At 43.0% G+C, this 15127-nt stretch overlaps 1 protein-coding gene across 1 annotated transcript in view; it reads right to left on the minus strand.

Annotated features, from left to right (window-relative positions):
• Positions 1 to 1744: 1744 nt before the first annotated feature.
• Positions 1745 to 15127, minus strand: part of LOC105479006 (myomegalin-like) — a 38046-nt gene continuing 24663 nt past the window's right edge. The window contains exons 2-3 of the mRNA XM_011736748.3: positions 13783 to 13895; positions 1745 to 12359 (exon numbers count right to left, since the gene is read on the minus strand). Of these exons, the coding sequence (XP_011735050.1) occupies positions 12185 to 12359; positions 13783 to 13895 (288 nt within the window). The 3' untranslated portion in view covers positions 1745 to 12184. The remainder of the gene's footprint in view (positions 12360 to 13782; positions 13896 to 15127) is intronic.

Genomic DNA, 15127 nt, shown 5'->3' on the forward strand with positions numbered 1-15127 from the left:
TGCGTGCCACACATTGTCAGCTGACACAGGCGGTCAGCTGAGCCTCCTCACCTCCGTTCGCAGCTAACGTGCTTCTTAGGCCTTGGAACCGGCGACCGGAGGCGATGTCCGCGAGGTTGGGAGGGGGGTGAGAGGCGGGTGAGGTCCTCCAGGACCGCCCGTTTGCCGATTAAGCGGCAGATTGGGGCCATGTTCACTTACCCAACAAAGACAGCAGGTGGAGTAGACACAAATGGAAAACTGGCCGGTGCCCTAAGCAGAAGGCAGGTGTAAAAATCACTAGGACGTCTAAACGATGGTACCACAGTCAAATCCCGCAATGTTTGTCTACATTCGACCAAGCAATTGCGCAGGCTCCCCCTTTTCCATTCAGTACTCCCAAGAAGGGTTGGGACGAACCCCGCGTCCACTATAAGCTCAGGGGAGAGCGGGAGCCAGGGAAGTGAAGTGCAGAGGCAGCGGGCAGAACCGCCGGGGTGAGAGGGCGCGGTGGCTGAGGGGCGGGAGCCGCTGCTGAAAGGAGGCCTGGGTTGTCGTGTGGGTGACTGTCGGTGGAATCTTTGGCTGAGAGTGGTTTGGAAGAATGGCGACAGGCGAGCGGAGGGGAAGGTGGTGACCCTGAGCCTCCTGCCAGGGCGAGGAGGCTGTGCTGTCCCTCCTCTCCCCTTACCTGGTGGGGGACAGACCATAGTCAGGAAGGGAGTTCTCCCTGGACGAGGCTAGTCCACCACTCTCCGGCTGCGCTGACCCCTGCGATTTCCCCACACGCGGGGCCCTCCTCCGGGATGCTGTTTGTGCCACCGGGCGACTGGGTTCGCATTCTCTCCTGACATGCCTTGGCTCACTGCCGACGCCGATATCGCCGCCAGAGACCCTTCGCTGCCCTCCTAGGGATCTTGAGGGCCTTGTTCTCACTCAAGTTCACGAACAGACAGATGTGAGCTCTCTGTCTTTTACACGCTGAATTTGGCTATCGGCAAAAAAGCCTGATCCAGAGCTTGGGTCTCCTCCCGGCCTGCACACTTCCCGACTCCGGCCTCCTAGCGCGGCTCTGGGCTCGCGGCGGGCAGCCTCCACCCAGTGTGGAACCGCGGCGGCCACAGCCCCCGCAGGCTGGTGGTCAGACACTAGCAGGAAAAGGGACACAAGGCGTCCGTGGTGGGAAAGCATGGGAGACGTGTCTTTCCCACCGGGTGAGAAGGTCTCCCTACAGTCTTTGGAGACAAGATGGTGGGAGGCACCTGTTGCAGGAACAAGGCGGCTGCTCCTGAGGCCTGGCTCTGCACCGAGGCTCCTGGGTCCCGCGCGCCCTCTCCCTACCCGCTGTAGCAAGAGCTGCTTCACACATCTCAGCCGGCTTCCTCTTCCGCCTCTGCCTCCTCTTCCTCCCCAGCTGTCCGTGGGACAGCAACGCCCCCAGCCCATGGGAAACACCTAGCCTCCTCTCCAGCACTTGTAGAGGGAGTTGGATGCACGTCTCCCAACCCCAGGAGGACAGAGACCCTGAGGCGGGAGGGGACCCCTTCCCTTGCCAGGAGAGGGTAAGGAAGTGAGTCAAGGACAGAATTTTCTTCAGCAAACAGTAAAAGGGGAAGTCTGGGGACGCTAAGAGTTTTTAAAACCTTTGCCCCACCACGTAAGTAATCTATGATTTTCCACTACACAAATCGGCACTCCTACTCCTCCCTCCTTCCCTACCCCCAATCCTGATTCCTGTTTACAAAGAATGCTCAAGAACACAGAATTATGTATAACAGTTCCCAGTTTACTCAGGAAATTCTGAGATTACAAAGAGACTTTACAAATAAACAAGTGAAGAGAAGAACCTTGGTGGGTCCAACATAGTACGGCCATGGTTTTACACTGAAAATATAGAAAGACAACCTCAGAATAAGGAAACTTTTGGAATTGAATAAGTCAAGTTTATCATTAGAACGCAGAGAAAAAAAACTCTCCAAATGTTACTGATCTTCTGTTTTAAACTACTGGTTGGATTGGGGAGCGGGAGAGCAAGGGAATCCGCCAAAGATTTTTGGATGAAAATTAACCACCCCTTGTCTACCATAGTCACACCCCAGTGTTCCTCAGATCGGAATCCTTTGGAAGGAGCATCCAAGCAGTATAAAGCAAAACCAGAAAAAAAGCAAAACTCACCAATTCTGTAGTTTGTTTTCTCTCATTAAAAATACAAATATTAGGCTAACACCTGTTGACACACAATACCAGGAACACAGAATCCCTCCTGAAAGACCGACGGGCCCACGGAAGGCGCAGATGCCAAGGTGGTTGAGGAGGTTAAGTAACTTGGTGTTTGGGCACACCTCTCTGTGAGACTGTCTCCGCGGCTCCCCTCATCTCTAGGCAGATACCTCCCCACACACTTCCCTTTTCCTTGGGCCGCTGAAGCCTCTCTGACCCACTACTGAAGAGTCTCCCCCGGCCCCGCAGCTTCTCTCCTTCCCAGACCTTCACTTCTTGATCCTCGCTCCATAGTGAGATGTGGCCTAATGTAGTGGAAAGCCCAGCAGGCGAATCTGTCTGACGAATGTCTGACGGCCTTTGGATTACCCAGGGGTTTGCCCTGAGACTAGATGAAAGTAGCAAAGGTTTTAATTCCCAGTATTCAATACTGCAGCAACCCACCGGAAACACTCCCCACTTTCAAAGACAGGCTTCCAGCACAGGAACTGTAAACTCCGGGATTAGTTCCAGCAAAGAGAATGCTCCAGAGGTGGCACGCCCCTCGGGTTAGCTTCCAGCCTCCACAACCAAGGTCCATAAGTGCAGTACAGCCTGTGTAATATAATAACTTTGTTGGGTAGAAACATAGTAGCTCTTCCTGCCTGAAGGGTAAGAAGGCCTACATGGCCGGAAGTCGGGCCCGAGTCTCCTGCATGGGAGACAAAAATTCTGCCACTGAACTGTAGCAGGAGGAGCTGAGGAGAAAACCCCTCAGACACTGAGATAGTGAAGGGAGTGGCTTTAATCAATCAGCTAGGAGGATTGGCAGGCTAGCATCTTAAAATCTGAGCTCACCAGGTGCTCAACTTCTGTCCCTTTTAAGAGCTCACAACTCTAAGGGGGTCTGTGTGAGAGGGTCATGATCGATTTAGTAAGCCAGGGGGTACGTGATAGGGAGTGCGAGCAGCAGTGGTCAAAGTGAAACAGAACGGGAGGTTTCACAATGTCCCTCTATACAACGTCTGGAATCTGTAGATAACAGTTGCTAGATCAGGGGTCGAATTTTAACTACCAGGCTTAGGTCAGGCAGGCCCAGGCCTGGTTTTGGGTCTGGTTCCTTGGTTTCCGGTCTGGTTCCTAGGCACTGGGCTACCTGCCTTTAGTTTTGCTTCTCTTTCCTTTTCTGAGTATAAAACAATATAAAACAATATGAAAGGGTCTCTCTCTTCCCTCATTTCCCCCCTTTGAAACTGTCATTTTTTATTAGTGGGAGTTCTCACTCTTAGTTTTGCTACTTATGTCTTCTTGTGCAACAGATTGATAGTGATTCATATAGTACACTTGTGTTGAAACATTTTGGTGAACTAAGGTAGCAACGAAACTTTTTATCATTTGAAGAAGTACAGGTAGCAAACAAGGGAGCAGTAAGCAGGTTTCTATTACTATTATAACTCCGATTATAAGAGTTTTAAATCCTCCTAGTGCTGGGAACCACCTTCTAAACATGCCTTCAGGGTCGAATCCATGCTACACTTGTACGTGCACATGTGCCAGTTTTGTCAAGTTTTTAACAATGTCTTTAACTATTTGCCTTTGATTATCCATGTGTAGACAGTAATTAGTAAGGTTAAATTTCTTATAGACCTCTTTCAGCTGCTAGCAAGTAGTCGAGAACCAATCTATTTTGATAGATAGCATTTCTTATCTGAGTTTCTTGCCAGGCCAGAATAGTCAAGGCTTGATCGGTTTTATTAGTGATGAGTTCTAAAACAGCTTGCCAACCATGATTCGGTTGAGCATGTAAATGGGAGTCCGGTATCTCCATGAGCCGTCTTGTGTCTAGGTGGTAGGACTATAGTATAATTTTTTAGGAGGTCATTCATCATATTTTTAATTATCTATGGCTATGTTTCGCTTTTCACGGGAAACAGAGACAGGGAAGCCCAGGAGTTTGCCTGTTTTTATGGGCAGTAGGAAGAAAGATGGTTTAATAGTGCCAATAACACAACTACCTGTCCACTGGTCAGGCAGCTTAGCATAGGCTCTATGTCTACATATCCAGTATAGCCCAGTGGGGGCCATCCAGTCCCAGTGGGATTCTGGGTGGGCCTAAACAGTCTGTAACTTTGGAAATTTACTGAATGGATTTTTATCTGTATGGTTTGAAATCCACCATGTAACTGTTTTTGTGGTACCATTATACAGTTTTTGTCCTAGGCAACTAAGTCATCCTACAGAATGAGTGAATTCTTTCCTTTGTTTAGCTATGCAATATTGTCTAATAATTGAGACTTTTAGAACCTAGAAATGATCAGGGTGATTCTTTTGGGCCAGGAATTCATCAGGAACTGGGTCTGTAGGCACTAATTCTCAGGCTTCTTATGGCCATTGATCTCCTATTACAGTTTCTCCACAAACATAACATGAAGTGACATTTGGAGACTGGGCTACATGCTTGGCTAATTGCAAAAACACATTTCTGGTTTTTCCTGGAGTCTCTGGTACTGGCACATTTAGTTCATCATAGAAAGTCTGAAATACTGGTTCTGGAGAGAGTTTACGAACCTCCTCTTTTACAAAGATATTTACTCTAGGATCTAGTCCTTTTCTATTGATGCCCAGAGATACGTGTTCTCCTTTTTTCTACCTTGGGTTTAAGGGATTTGTAATTACTAATTTCAAGGGGTTGCAGCTTCCACTCGTACAAGAGGGGGTGCCTTCTCCTTTTTGGAGCTAAAAAGGATCTTTTTCATCCTTTTTCTAAGTAGTCTAGATGACACAAGACCAGTAATTACACACATTTGCACCTGAGCTTAATTCATGGCAGGTATACTTATTTCCTGCCGTGTAACTTTTTTTTTTTTTTCCAATTTAAAGAACCACATCTTATTGTATGCCAATTGCTATTGATAGTGGCACAAGCATTAAATTTTAGGGTTGTATGCTTGGGTACCCCTCTTTCTTCTGTCCTAGCTATTACTTTACTTATGTCGCCTAGAAAAGGACCAGTCCTGAATTTTATTTTAAAAACCATGATCATGGGAGGCTTAAAATGGGTCATAACACACATCAGGTTGGTTATTTCCTGGGTTACATACCTTAGATAGAGTACCATTATACAAACAAGTTTCTTTTAGAGTCCCGGTACACTCATAATAACCATAAAATAATAGGACTGTAGCAATCTTTTGTCCTAACTCAGTGACTTGATGTATACACTGGGAACAGCCCTCAGTCTAAGGAAGGTCAGCTGAAGTCCTCACTGTACAAGTCCAAATTTTAAGGAAACTGAGTCCCATGATGAGTTTTCTCATGCTTCAGCCATGTGTGGGCCAGTCAGCTTCCGGGTATGACTGGAGCAGGGCTTGTCGTCTTTTTCAGAGTCACTTTGCAGGGGTTGGCAAAGCTGCTCCCTTCCACATACAGCTCCCAGTCTACTGATGTTTAAGGATGGTCTTGGAGGTTGGGCCCACTAGAATAAACTGAGTCCAATACTTCTACACAGTTATGTTTAACTGGGCTCTCCGATACCAGGAGCAAGGTGGCGGGGTTTAGGGTGTTGCAAACTTCAATGGTTATGTGGGGATTTTCACAGAACAAGCTTTGGTATCTAGTTAGTCTAGCATTCATTAGCTAATGGTGTCCTTTGGTATTTATTAAAGTCACCACAGCACGGGGGACTTTATGTTTAGGTTTTGCCTAAGCGTTAGCTTATCTGCTTCTTGTGCTAAGAGGGCCATTGCTGCCAGGGCCCTTAGACATGGGGGCCAGCTTTTGGAAACCCCGTCTAGTTGTTTTGAGAGATAGGTCACTGGCCTTGGCCAGGGCCCTACAGTCTGGGTTAAAACTCCAACTGCCATATTTTTTTTGACACATAGAGTGTAAAAAGTTTTGTCAGGTCAGGTAGCCCCAGGGCTGGGGCCGACCTGAGTTTTTCTTTTAACTCATGTAAAGTTTGTTGCTGTTGGTTGTAATAAATGTTGTTTATCTAATTTATGTTTTTATTGACTGTCATCTACCAAAATATTGACTTACATCCTGTAACTATTTGATTTCGAGCTTTAATTTGATCTGGTATTCCTTGTGGGGCTCCAATTGCATCTAAATAGATGTGAGAGTTGAAAGACCTATAAGGGGTTCTCTCGCTTTATGATGTCTTATTTTTCTTCTTCCTCTGGTTGATGAAATGCCAGGGTGAAAGGGATCGCCAAATGGACTAAAGCACAAGTGCCACTCTAGTTATTTGGCAGAGTGCCCAGTAAAGGTCCACCACAATACCACCACACATCTACTTGGGGATGAACAGGGGCTGACTGATCGATAAGCTCTTGAAAATTCTTAAGCTCACTGCATCCCGTCGGGTCTCCAAGGAATGCTGTTTCCTCTCTGTCATAAGAGACATGAAGTGAACTTAGTGTTGGGAGACGGAAGCTGGATGGCCCTTAGGAGCTGACCCACAGGGTGCTGGACTTTGGGATAGAGCAGAGAGAGCTTGGCACGACTTATTACTCCAGGCTGTAGAATCCTGAAAAAGAGCTACCATGGAGCCCATGTTGGGTCAACTGGAGGACCACCTTAGTGGAAAGGGGACAATCTGAGCCTCTGACCTGCCATGTGCACAAGCATAACAACTGGTACTGGTATTTTGATTTTTTGAAGGGCTTTTTGTGTCTCTATCTCCTTCAGTTCTGCTTTGATCTTAGTTATTTCTTGCCTTCTGCTAGCTTTTGAATATGTTTGCTCTTGCTTCTCTAGTTCTTTTAATTGTGATGTTAGGGTGTCAATTTTAGATCTTTCCTGCTTTCTCTGTGGGCATTTAGTGCTATACATTTCCCTCTACACACTGCTTTAAATGTGTCCCAGAGATTCTGGTATGTTGTATCTTTGTTCTCATTGGTTTCAAAAAACATCTTTATTTCTGTCTTCATTTCATTATTTACCCAGTAGTCATTCAGGAGCAGGTTGTTCAGTTTCCATGTAGTTGAGCGGTTTTGATTGAGTTTCTTAGTCCTGAGTTCTAGTTTGATTGCACTGTGGTCTGAGAGACAGTCTGTTATAATTTCTGCTCTTTTACATTTGCTGAGGAGTGCTTTACTTCCAACTATGTGGCCAATTTTGGAATAAGTGTGATGTGGTGCTGAGAAGAATGTATATTCTGTTGATTAGGAGTGGCGATTTCTGTAGATGTTTATTAGGTCCACTTGGAGCAGAGTTGAGTTCAATTCCTGGATATCCTTGTTAACTTTCTGTCTTGTTGATCTGTCTAATGTTGACAGTGGGGTGTTAAAGTCTCCCATTATTATTGTGTGGGAGTCTAAGTCTCTTTGTAAGTCTCTCAGGACTTGCTTTATGAATCTGGGTGCTCCTGTAATGGGTGCATATATAGTTAGGATAGTTAGCTCTTCTTGTTGAATTGATCCCTTTACCATTATGTAATGGCCTTCTTTGTCTCTTTTGGTTTTGTTGGTTTAAAGTCTGTTTTATCAGAGACTAGGATTGCAACCCCTGCCCTTTTTTGTTTTCCATTTGCTTGGTAGATCTTCCTCCATCCCTTTATTTTGAGCCTATGTGTGTCTCTGCATGTGAGATATGTCTCCTGAATACAGCACACTGATGGGTCTTGACTCTTACCCAATTTGCCAGTCTGTGTCTTTTAATTGGACCATTTAGTCCATTTACATTTAAGGTTGATATTGTTATGTGTGAACTTGATCCTGTCATTATGATGTTAGCTGGTTATTTTGTTCGTTAGTTGATGCAGTTTCTTCCTAGCATCAATGGTCTTTACATTTTGGCATGTTTTTGCAATGGCTGGTACCGGTTGTTCCTTTGCATGTTTAGTGCTTCCTTCAGGAGCTCTTGTAGGGCAGGCCTGGTGGTGACAAAATCTCTAAGCATTTGCTTGTCTGTAAAGGATTTTATGTCTCCTTCACTTATGAAACTTAGTTTGGCAGGATATGAAATTCTGGGTTGAAAATTCTTTTCTTTAAGAATGTCGAATATTGGCCCCCACTCTCTTCTGGCTTATAGAGTTTCTGCCAAGAGATCTGTTGTTAGTCTGATGGGTTTCCCTTTGTGGGTAACCCGACCTTTCTCTCTGGCTGCTCTTAACATTTTTTCCTTCATTTCAACTTTGGTGAATCTGACAATTATGTATCTTGGGGTTGCTCCTCTTGAGGACTATCTTTGTGGCATTCTCTGTATTTCCTGAATTTGAATGCTGGCCTGTCTTGCTAGGTTAGATAATTTCACCTGGATAATATCCTGCAGAGTGTTTTCCAACTGGGTTGCATTCTCCCCGTCACTTTCAGGTACACCAATCAGACGTAGATTTGGCCTTTTCACATAATCCCAATTTCTTGGAGGCTTTGCTCATTCTTTTTACTCTTTTTTCTCTAAACTTCTCACTTCATTTCATTCATTTGATCTTCAATCACCGATACTCTTTCTTCCAGTTGATCAGGTCGGTTACTGAAGCTTATGCATTTGTCACATAGTTCTCGTGTTATGGTTTTCATGTCTATCAGGTCATTTATGGACTTCTCTGCATTGGTTATTCTAGTTATCCATTGGTCAAATCCTTTTTCAAGGTTTTTAGTTTCTTTGCTCTGGGTTTGTAGTTCCTCCTTTAGCTCTGAGAGGTTTGATCGACTGAAGCCTTCTTCTCTCAACTCATCAGTCATTCTCTGTCCAGCTTTGTTCCATTGCTGGCGAGGAGCTGCGTTCCTTTGGAAGGAAGGGGAGAGGTGCTCTGATTTTTTGAATTTTCAGCTTTTCTGCACTGCTGTTTCCCCATCTTTGTGGTTTTGTCTACCTTTGGTCTTTGATGATGGTGACATACAGATGGGGTGTGGATGTCCTTTCTGTTTGTTAGTTTTCCTTCTAACAGTCAGGACCCTCAGCTGCAGTCCTGTTGGAGTTTGCTTGAGGTCCACTCCAGTTAGGCTACTCCCAGTTAGGCTTTCCCACTTAGACTACTCGGGGGTCAGGGACCCACTTGAGCAGGCAGTCTGGCGGTTCTCAGATCTCAACCTCCATGCTCGGAGAATCACTACTCTCTTCAAAGCTGTCAGACAGGGCCATTTACATCTGCAGAGGTTTCTGCTGCTTTTTGTTTACTATACCCTGTCCCTGGAGGTGGAATCTACAGAGGCAGGCAGGCTTCCTTGAGCTGCGGTGGGCTCCACCCAGTTCGAGCTTCCTGGCCGCTTTGTTTACCTACTTAAGTCTCAGCAATGGTGGGCGCCCCTCCCCCAGCCTGGCTGCCGCCTTGTGGTTAGATCTCAGACTGCTGTGCCAGCAATGAGGGAGGCTCCATGGGCGTGGGACCCTCCGAGCCAGGCGTGGGATATAATCTCCTGGTGTGCCGTTTGCTAAGACCCTTGGAAAAGCACAGTATTAGGGTGGGAGTGACCCAATTTTCCAGGTGTTGTGTGTCACGGTTTCCCTCGGCTACAAAAAGGAATTCCCTTCCCCCTTGCACTTCCCAGGTGAGGCAATGCCTTCCCCTGCTTTGGCTCTCGCTCATTGGGCTGCACCCACTGTCCTGTACCGACTGTCAGACATGCCCTGGTGAGATGAACCCGGTACCTCAGTTGGAAATGCAGAAATCACGTGTCTTCTGTGTCACTCACGCTGGGAGCTGGAGGCTGGAGCTGTTCCTATTCGGCCATCTTGGCACCCCCTATTTTGTTTCTACTTCATTATTTTTATTTGAAGATTATTTTTACTTTTTTACTCAAGCAGAAGGTTCTATAAGCACACGATGCTTTATCTAAAATTACTGTCATGTTGAAAAATGACTGTCAAAGGTAGAATAATCCAGTATGAGAAAGAGTCTGTGCTCCTGAAGAGAAAATGGAATATTATATCATGCTAAATACTATTAAATGATGTGTTCAACACCCAAAGTTGTTAGACCAGCAAGCTCTCCCCAGATAACACTGTTTATAAGCCTCATTCCAGCTATCTAGACAAGAAAAAGTTAGTGCCAAATTTTAGTCACACTTATGAGAGTAAGATCAGACTTTTAATTTATCCTTCTATCAATCTACTCTTGCTGGAGGTTGACAGAAGTAGAAGTGATTATTAACATAAACTGTAATCACTATGAGCCATTAGAAACAAAGAATCACCCAGAGCTGAATGTTAATAGCAGACTCAGAGAGCTTCCTTGGTCTATTAGTAAAATTAAGGAGAGATGTTCCCTAAATGCCTTGTTGTAACGACATGACAAACTAGTCTTTGATGGGTTGGCATTTCTACAGCTCCATTACCTTCCTCTTTACTTCTGGAAAGTTATAAAACATTTTGTGCAAGAAATGGTTTCTTAAAATTGGGAGACTAAGAAAAGTGGATGGATCTGCCTACACTTCCTATCTCCTTCCTTAAATGACTCCTTTTTCCTCAAAAGCCATTGAAACTGAAATGGCAGATCCATTACGAGTAAGGCTTACGGCTGTCAATCTTTTGCAAATTACTTAATCAGAAGATTCCAGAGTGTTTCCCCAGTAGAACATTTTCTCCCTGTCCACTCTAGTTTGACTGACGCTCTATCTGTTATAGACACAGCTAAAGTTACAGAAACAGATGAAATTTACAATGTAATACAAGCCATGTCAACATGTGAAAGAAATAAAGTGTCATGTAAAAAATAATGGAAGGAAAAAAATCATTGTGCCCCACTTAGTTTAGAAAGGGTATTCGGTCACATTTATTATGCTACAAAGCTGTTCCACAATTCCATGTTTAAAGTAACAGAAACCTCAGCTCCTAACCTAGGAAACTTAAAACTAGAGGAAATAAAAACAAATTCATGATGTTGAACCCACAAAGCTGCAAAGCAATCTTGGTTACTTTTCACACTCTTGACTGTCAAGACATCAGAGGTACAATCTCCAGTGCCCCTCTCCTTATACCTGTCATGTTGCCACAAGAAAACATTGAGACAATGATTAAAACTATAAACATACATCTGTAACATTGCTTTTTAAACTATTCAAGCATTTCAAAGCCTGAAGCTGATTACTTCTTTTTATATGGAGAAATGTATACATACTAAATAGTGAAAAACTTAGGACCCTATCTAGTGCCACAAATGGAAGAAGCAATACCCTCCTTTGGCTATAATGAGTTATTTGGTGAAACACTGAATGTAAAGAGGGATACTACATTTGAAATTATCTTTGTAGACAAAGAATTCTGACTCTGGAAGACCATTCTAGAAGTCATGTTCTGACTAAATAGCATGACTTTGGTTTAAAGAAACCTAAAGGTATCAATAAAGAACAAATTTTAAATAGAATTTAATCTGTACCTAATTTAATTTCACTCGTGTACAACAGTCAACTCTGAGACAGTACGGGAGATAAAAGTTTACTATGATCACTTTCACAGCTTTTGCCTCTGTTCTTTAACTTGGCCTTCTTAATACTTGCAGTCTACTATTACAAGACTACTTTCCTGGTTTTGATTACCTTCTGATAAGGATTATATCACTTTTACGAAGTCATTCGTACAGACTCTCAATCTCCTTCCCACTCTCTCATCTTAAAACGGGCATTCTTTTGATTTAAAAAATGCTCTCACTCAAAGAGGAGTTGACTGAAAGGCAAAAATAATACACACACATGCATTTATGATATGATATGGAACATATGAAATGGATTGTGAAAGCGGGGGAAGAATAAACTTTATTGGCCCACAGAAGGGATGAGGGAATGAGAAGGGGCTAGGGATAAGAATGAATAAAAGTGGAAAAACTAAAACAGAATGATTTAAAATGTGCAAATATATTTTGCAACCTCTACCATTCAATTTAGGAATATGCATGTACAGTGAGATCCATGTAGACTAAAGTGAGTTTAACTTTGTAGTTGATGCTACTTGTACAAGTTCCATCATTAGTAAGTCACCATTTAATTCTGTCAAAGTCAGACAAGGATCTTTCTGGTTAGTGCAAACAAGGTTTTCCATCCTGGGCTGCAGTCTGACCCGCCAGTGCTCAGTAGGCATGCTTGTGATGAATTCGCACAGTTTCCAGTTCCCCACCTCCAATGGCGGCCAGGGTCTCCAGCCTGTTTAAGCGCTCCAAGCTTCTTCCAAGAACTTCTTCTAGCCGACTGCGTAACACCTGAGCCCCTTCCAGTTCCACCTGCAGAGTTCGGTCTCTCTCAGAGCTGATTAAACATGCCACACGGAAGGAAAATGGATTAGCCATCAACTGTAGTGAGTCCACATTTGCTTCCAAAGAACTATCAGTGCCACTTTGAGCCACACGACTTTGTAAAGTAATTGTTCTCCAGGACACAATAAATGAATGTAGTCTGTGTGGCATTTGTGTTCACTGCTGATACATGAGTAAGGACTGATCCTTTTTTTAAAAGCTTCCCCCTTATACTAGATTCTGGGCCAATTTCACCTAAAATTATAGCTTCTAAGACTTATCTCACACACCTATACCCCAAACAAGAGATATTTCGTTATTTGACTAAAAGCTCTTGTTTCTGAAAAACTAAAACCCAGGACAAACTAAATATAAACTGGAGCAAGACTGAGCCAAGCAGAACCACTACTGAAGAGACTTGTTTTCTCATTTGTTACCAAACTTGAGGTGGGATGGTGTGCTGAAAAGGAATCTGGTTCATAAACACTAAAGCTCCAGAGGTTCTTTAAAAAGTAACACAATCAACTGGTCCTATCAGACCTTTCCTCTGCCTTCATTTTCTGGTGGAAAGAAAACATTTTTAAAGCCCAACAATAAATTACAAGAAACTGAATAGCAAAAATAATAATAATAAAATTGAAAAAGAGTAAAAAGGGCTAGTAGGGAAGGCAAAATGAGAAAAAAAAAATGAAGAGAATATAAAATGATCCAGAGAGGTATCATCTATGCAACCAAAAATCAAGAGGTAGAAGAAAATATATTCATCATGATAGTTATCGGTGGTCCCAGGATGATTTAGCCATCCCAATTAATATATTTTCTTCGATGATATTAAAATGAATATCAGTGTCCATTATAGCCTTACTTTTTTTTTTTTTTTTTTTTGAGATGGAGTCTCACTCTGTTGCCCAGGATGGAGTGCAGCAGTGCGATCTTGGCTCACTGCAACCTCTGCCTCCCGGGTTCAAGTGATTCTTCTGCCTCAGCCTCCCGAGTAGCTGGGACTATAGGTGTACAATACCTCATCCAGCTAATTTTTGTATTTGTAGTAGAGACAGGGTATATATAGCCTTATGTTTATGATAGAACAGCTTTTAATAGGACATGGATCACAGAAGAGAAATGAACATACATTGAGTGGCTACTCTATGCAAGGCATTGTTTCAGACACCAAAGCTGTCTTCTTATTTAATCTCTGCAATAGCTGTGTGAAACAGGCACTATTCCCAACTTGAGATTTTGACACTGAGGCTCAGAGCAATCCATAAAACAAATGACAAAGTGGGTAGCCCCAGTAATTGTCCCTGTTTTTTCTCCCCTCTTCAGTATCATAAGCATCGGCACTTAATGAAGAATAAAAGGCATAAAAAGAACACGATAGTAAAAGAAATAAAAATTTCAATAAAGAATAAAAGGAAAAACAGCCACTCTCTTACCTCTCTGGATGGGCATGGAACTTCACCAGACTGCTATACAGCTGTCTCTCTGCTTGTAAGGCCTCATTGAGCCGACTCCGTTCATCCACTAGTCCTTCCAGCATCAGCAGCAACTGGGGAAAGAAGAGAGAAGCAGCAACACACAAATGGCACAGTGAGACATGAAGCCACAGTTAACCCTGAGAAACAAGAAAATGCATTAGCATGTACTAGGACTTAAAAAGCCCACTATCTTAGTACTTAAGCTTTTGATACTATTTTATAGTTTTCAAATCAATGTCATATTATCTTTTTTTTATCTTTAAAAGCCTGTAAGGTGGAATTCAAACTAGGCTGTAATGTCTTTCCTGTAGATCCCACATATCCATACAGTCTTTATGGTAAGGACAAGTTATTTTAAAGAAACCATTTAAAGGAATTTAGCAATAGTTAAATATCACCCACTCAAAATACCAATTCACAGGCATTTCAATTTCATGATCCTGAAAACAGGACAGAACCAAAAAGTAACATTACTCTGGATTTGATAAATGTGAGAAAAACAGGAAGAGGATGTGGAAACTAAAATATCTGATATGAATAATCAGATAATGGCTAAGGTAAAACCACAAAAACGGAGACTAGGGGATTTTTAAAACTGGTGTTTCTTAAACGCCACACATTCTCATATCCTGAAAACTAATTGAGTCATAAAACATGAGTCTGTTTGTAAGCAGAAATATGGTAATGAAATCAAAAGATAAAATATGATAATTCCATCACAAATACAAACACAGGTTTTATATTAGAGATCTAGCTATGGCAAAAGGTAGAAAAAAACTAAGGAGCTATTTGGACTAGCTAGCTCAACTGAATTCAGGAAGCCATGACACTGACTGATCTAAAAGAGATGCCAACACAGTAACAAACAAGCTTTCAGTTTCAGTCTGTAACTCTGTGCTGTGGTCCTAGCATTTCTTCAACATCATAGTTGAGTATGCAGCTAGTGTGGAGGAAACGCAGGGGGAAGGGAATCGCTAAGGCTGAAAGGCCTCTTCTAAAAAATTTGATGAGAACTCTATGCTAGAGAGAGTTAAAGCGTAAGGTGGGAAAAAGGTGGGAAATGAATCTTCTTAGGAAGTATGTGAAGTCACAAAAGGCTTGAGTTTAAATCATAGCTCTGGCATTTATTAGTTACATGACTATTCTCCACTCCCATTTTAAAGGAGAAATCAGTGTTTCAGCTTCTTCATCTATAATAATTGGGCTGACACTATTTACTTTGTGTAGAGTTGTGAGCATTAGTGCTAATTTAAATACCTAGCACAGTACATAGCTCATGAATACTTGATAAACTTTGATTATA

This window comes from Macaca nemestrina, chromosome 1, assembly GCF_043159975.1.
Source record: "Macaca nemestrina isolate mMacNem1 chromosome 1, mMacNem.hap1, whole genome shotgun sequence".
In the NCBI taxonomy this organism is placed as follows: domain Eukaryota; kingdom Metazoa; phylum Chordata; class Mammalia; order Primates; family Cercopithecidae; genus Macaca; species Macaca nemestrina.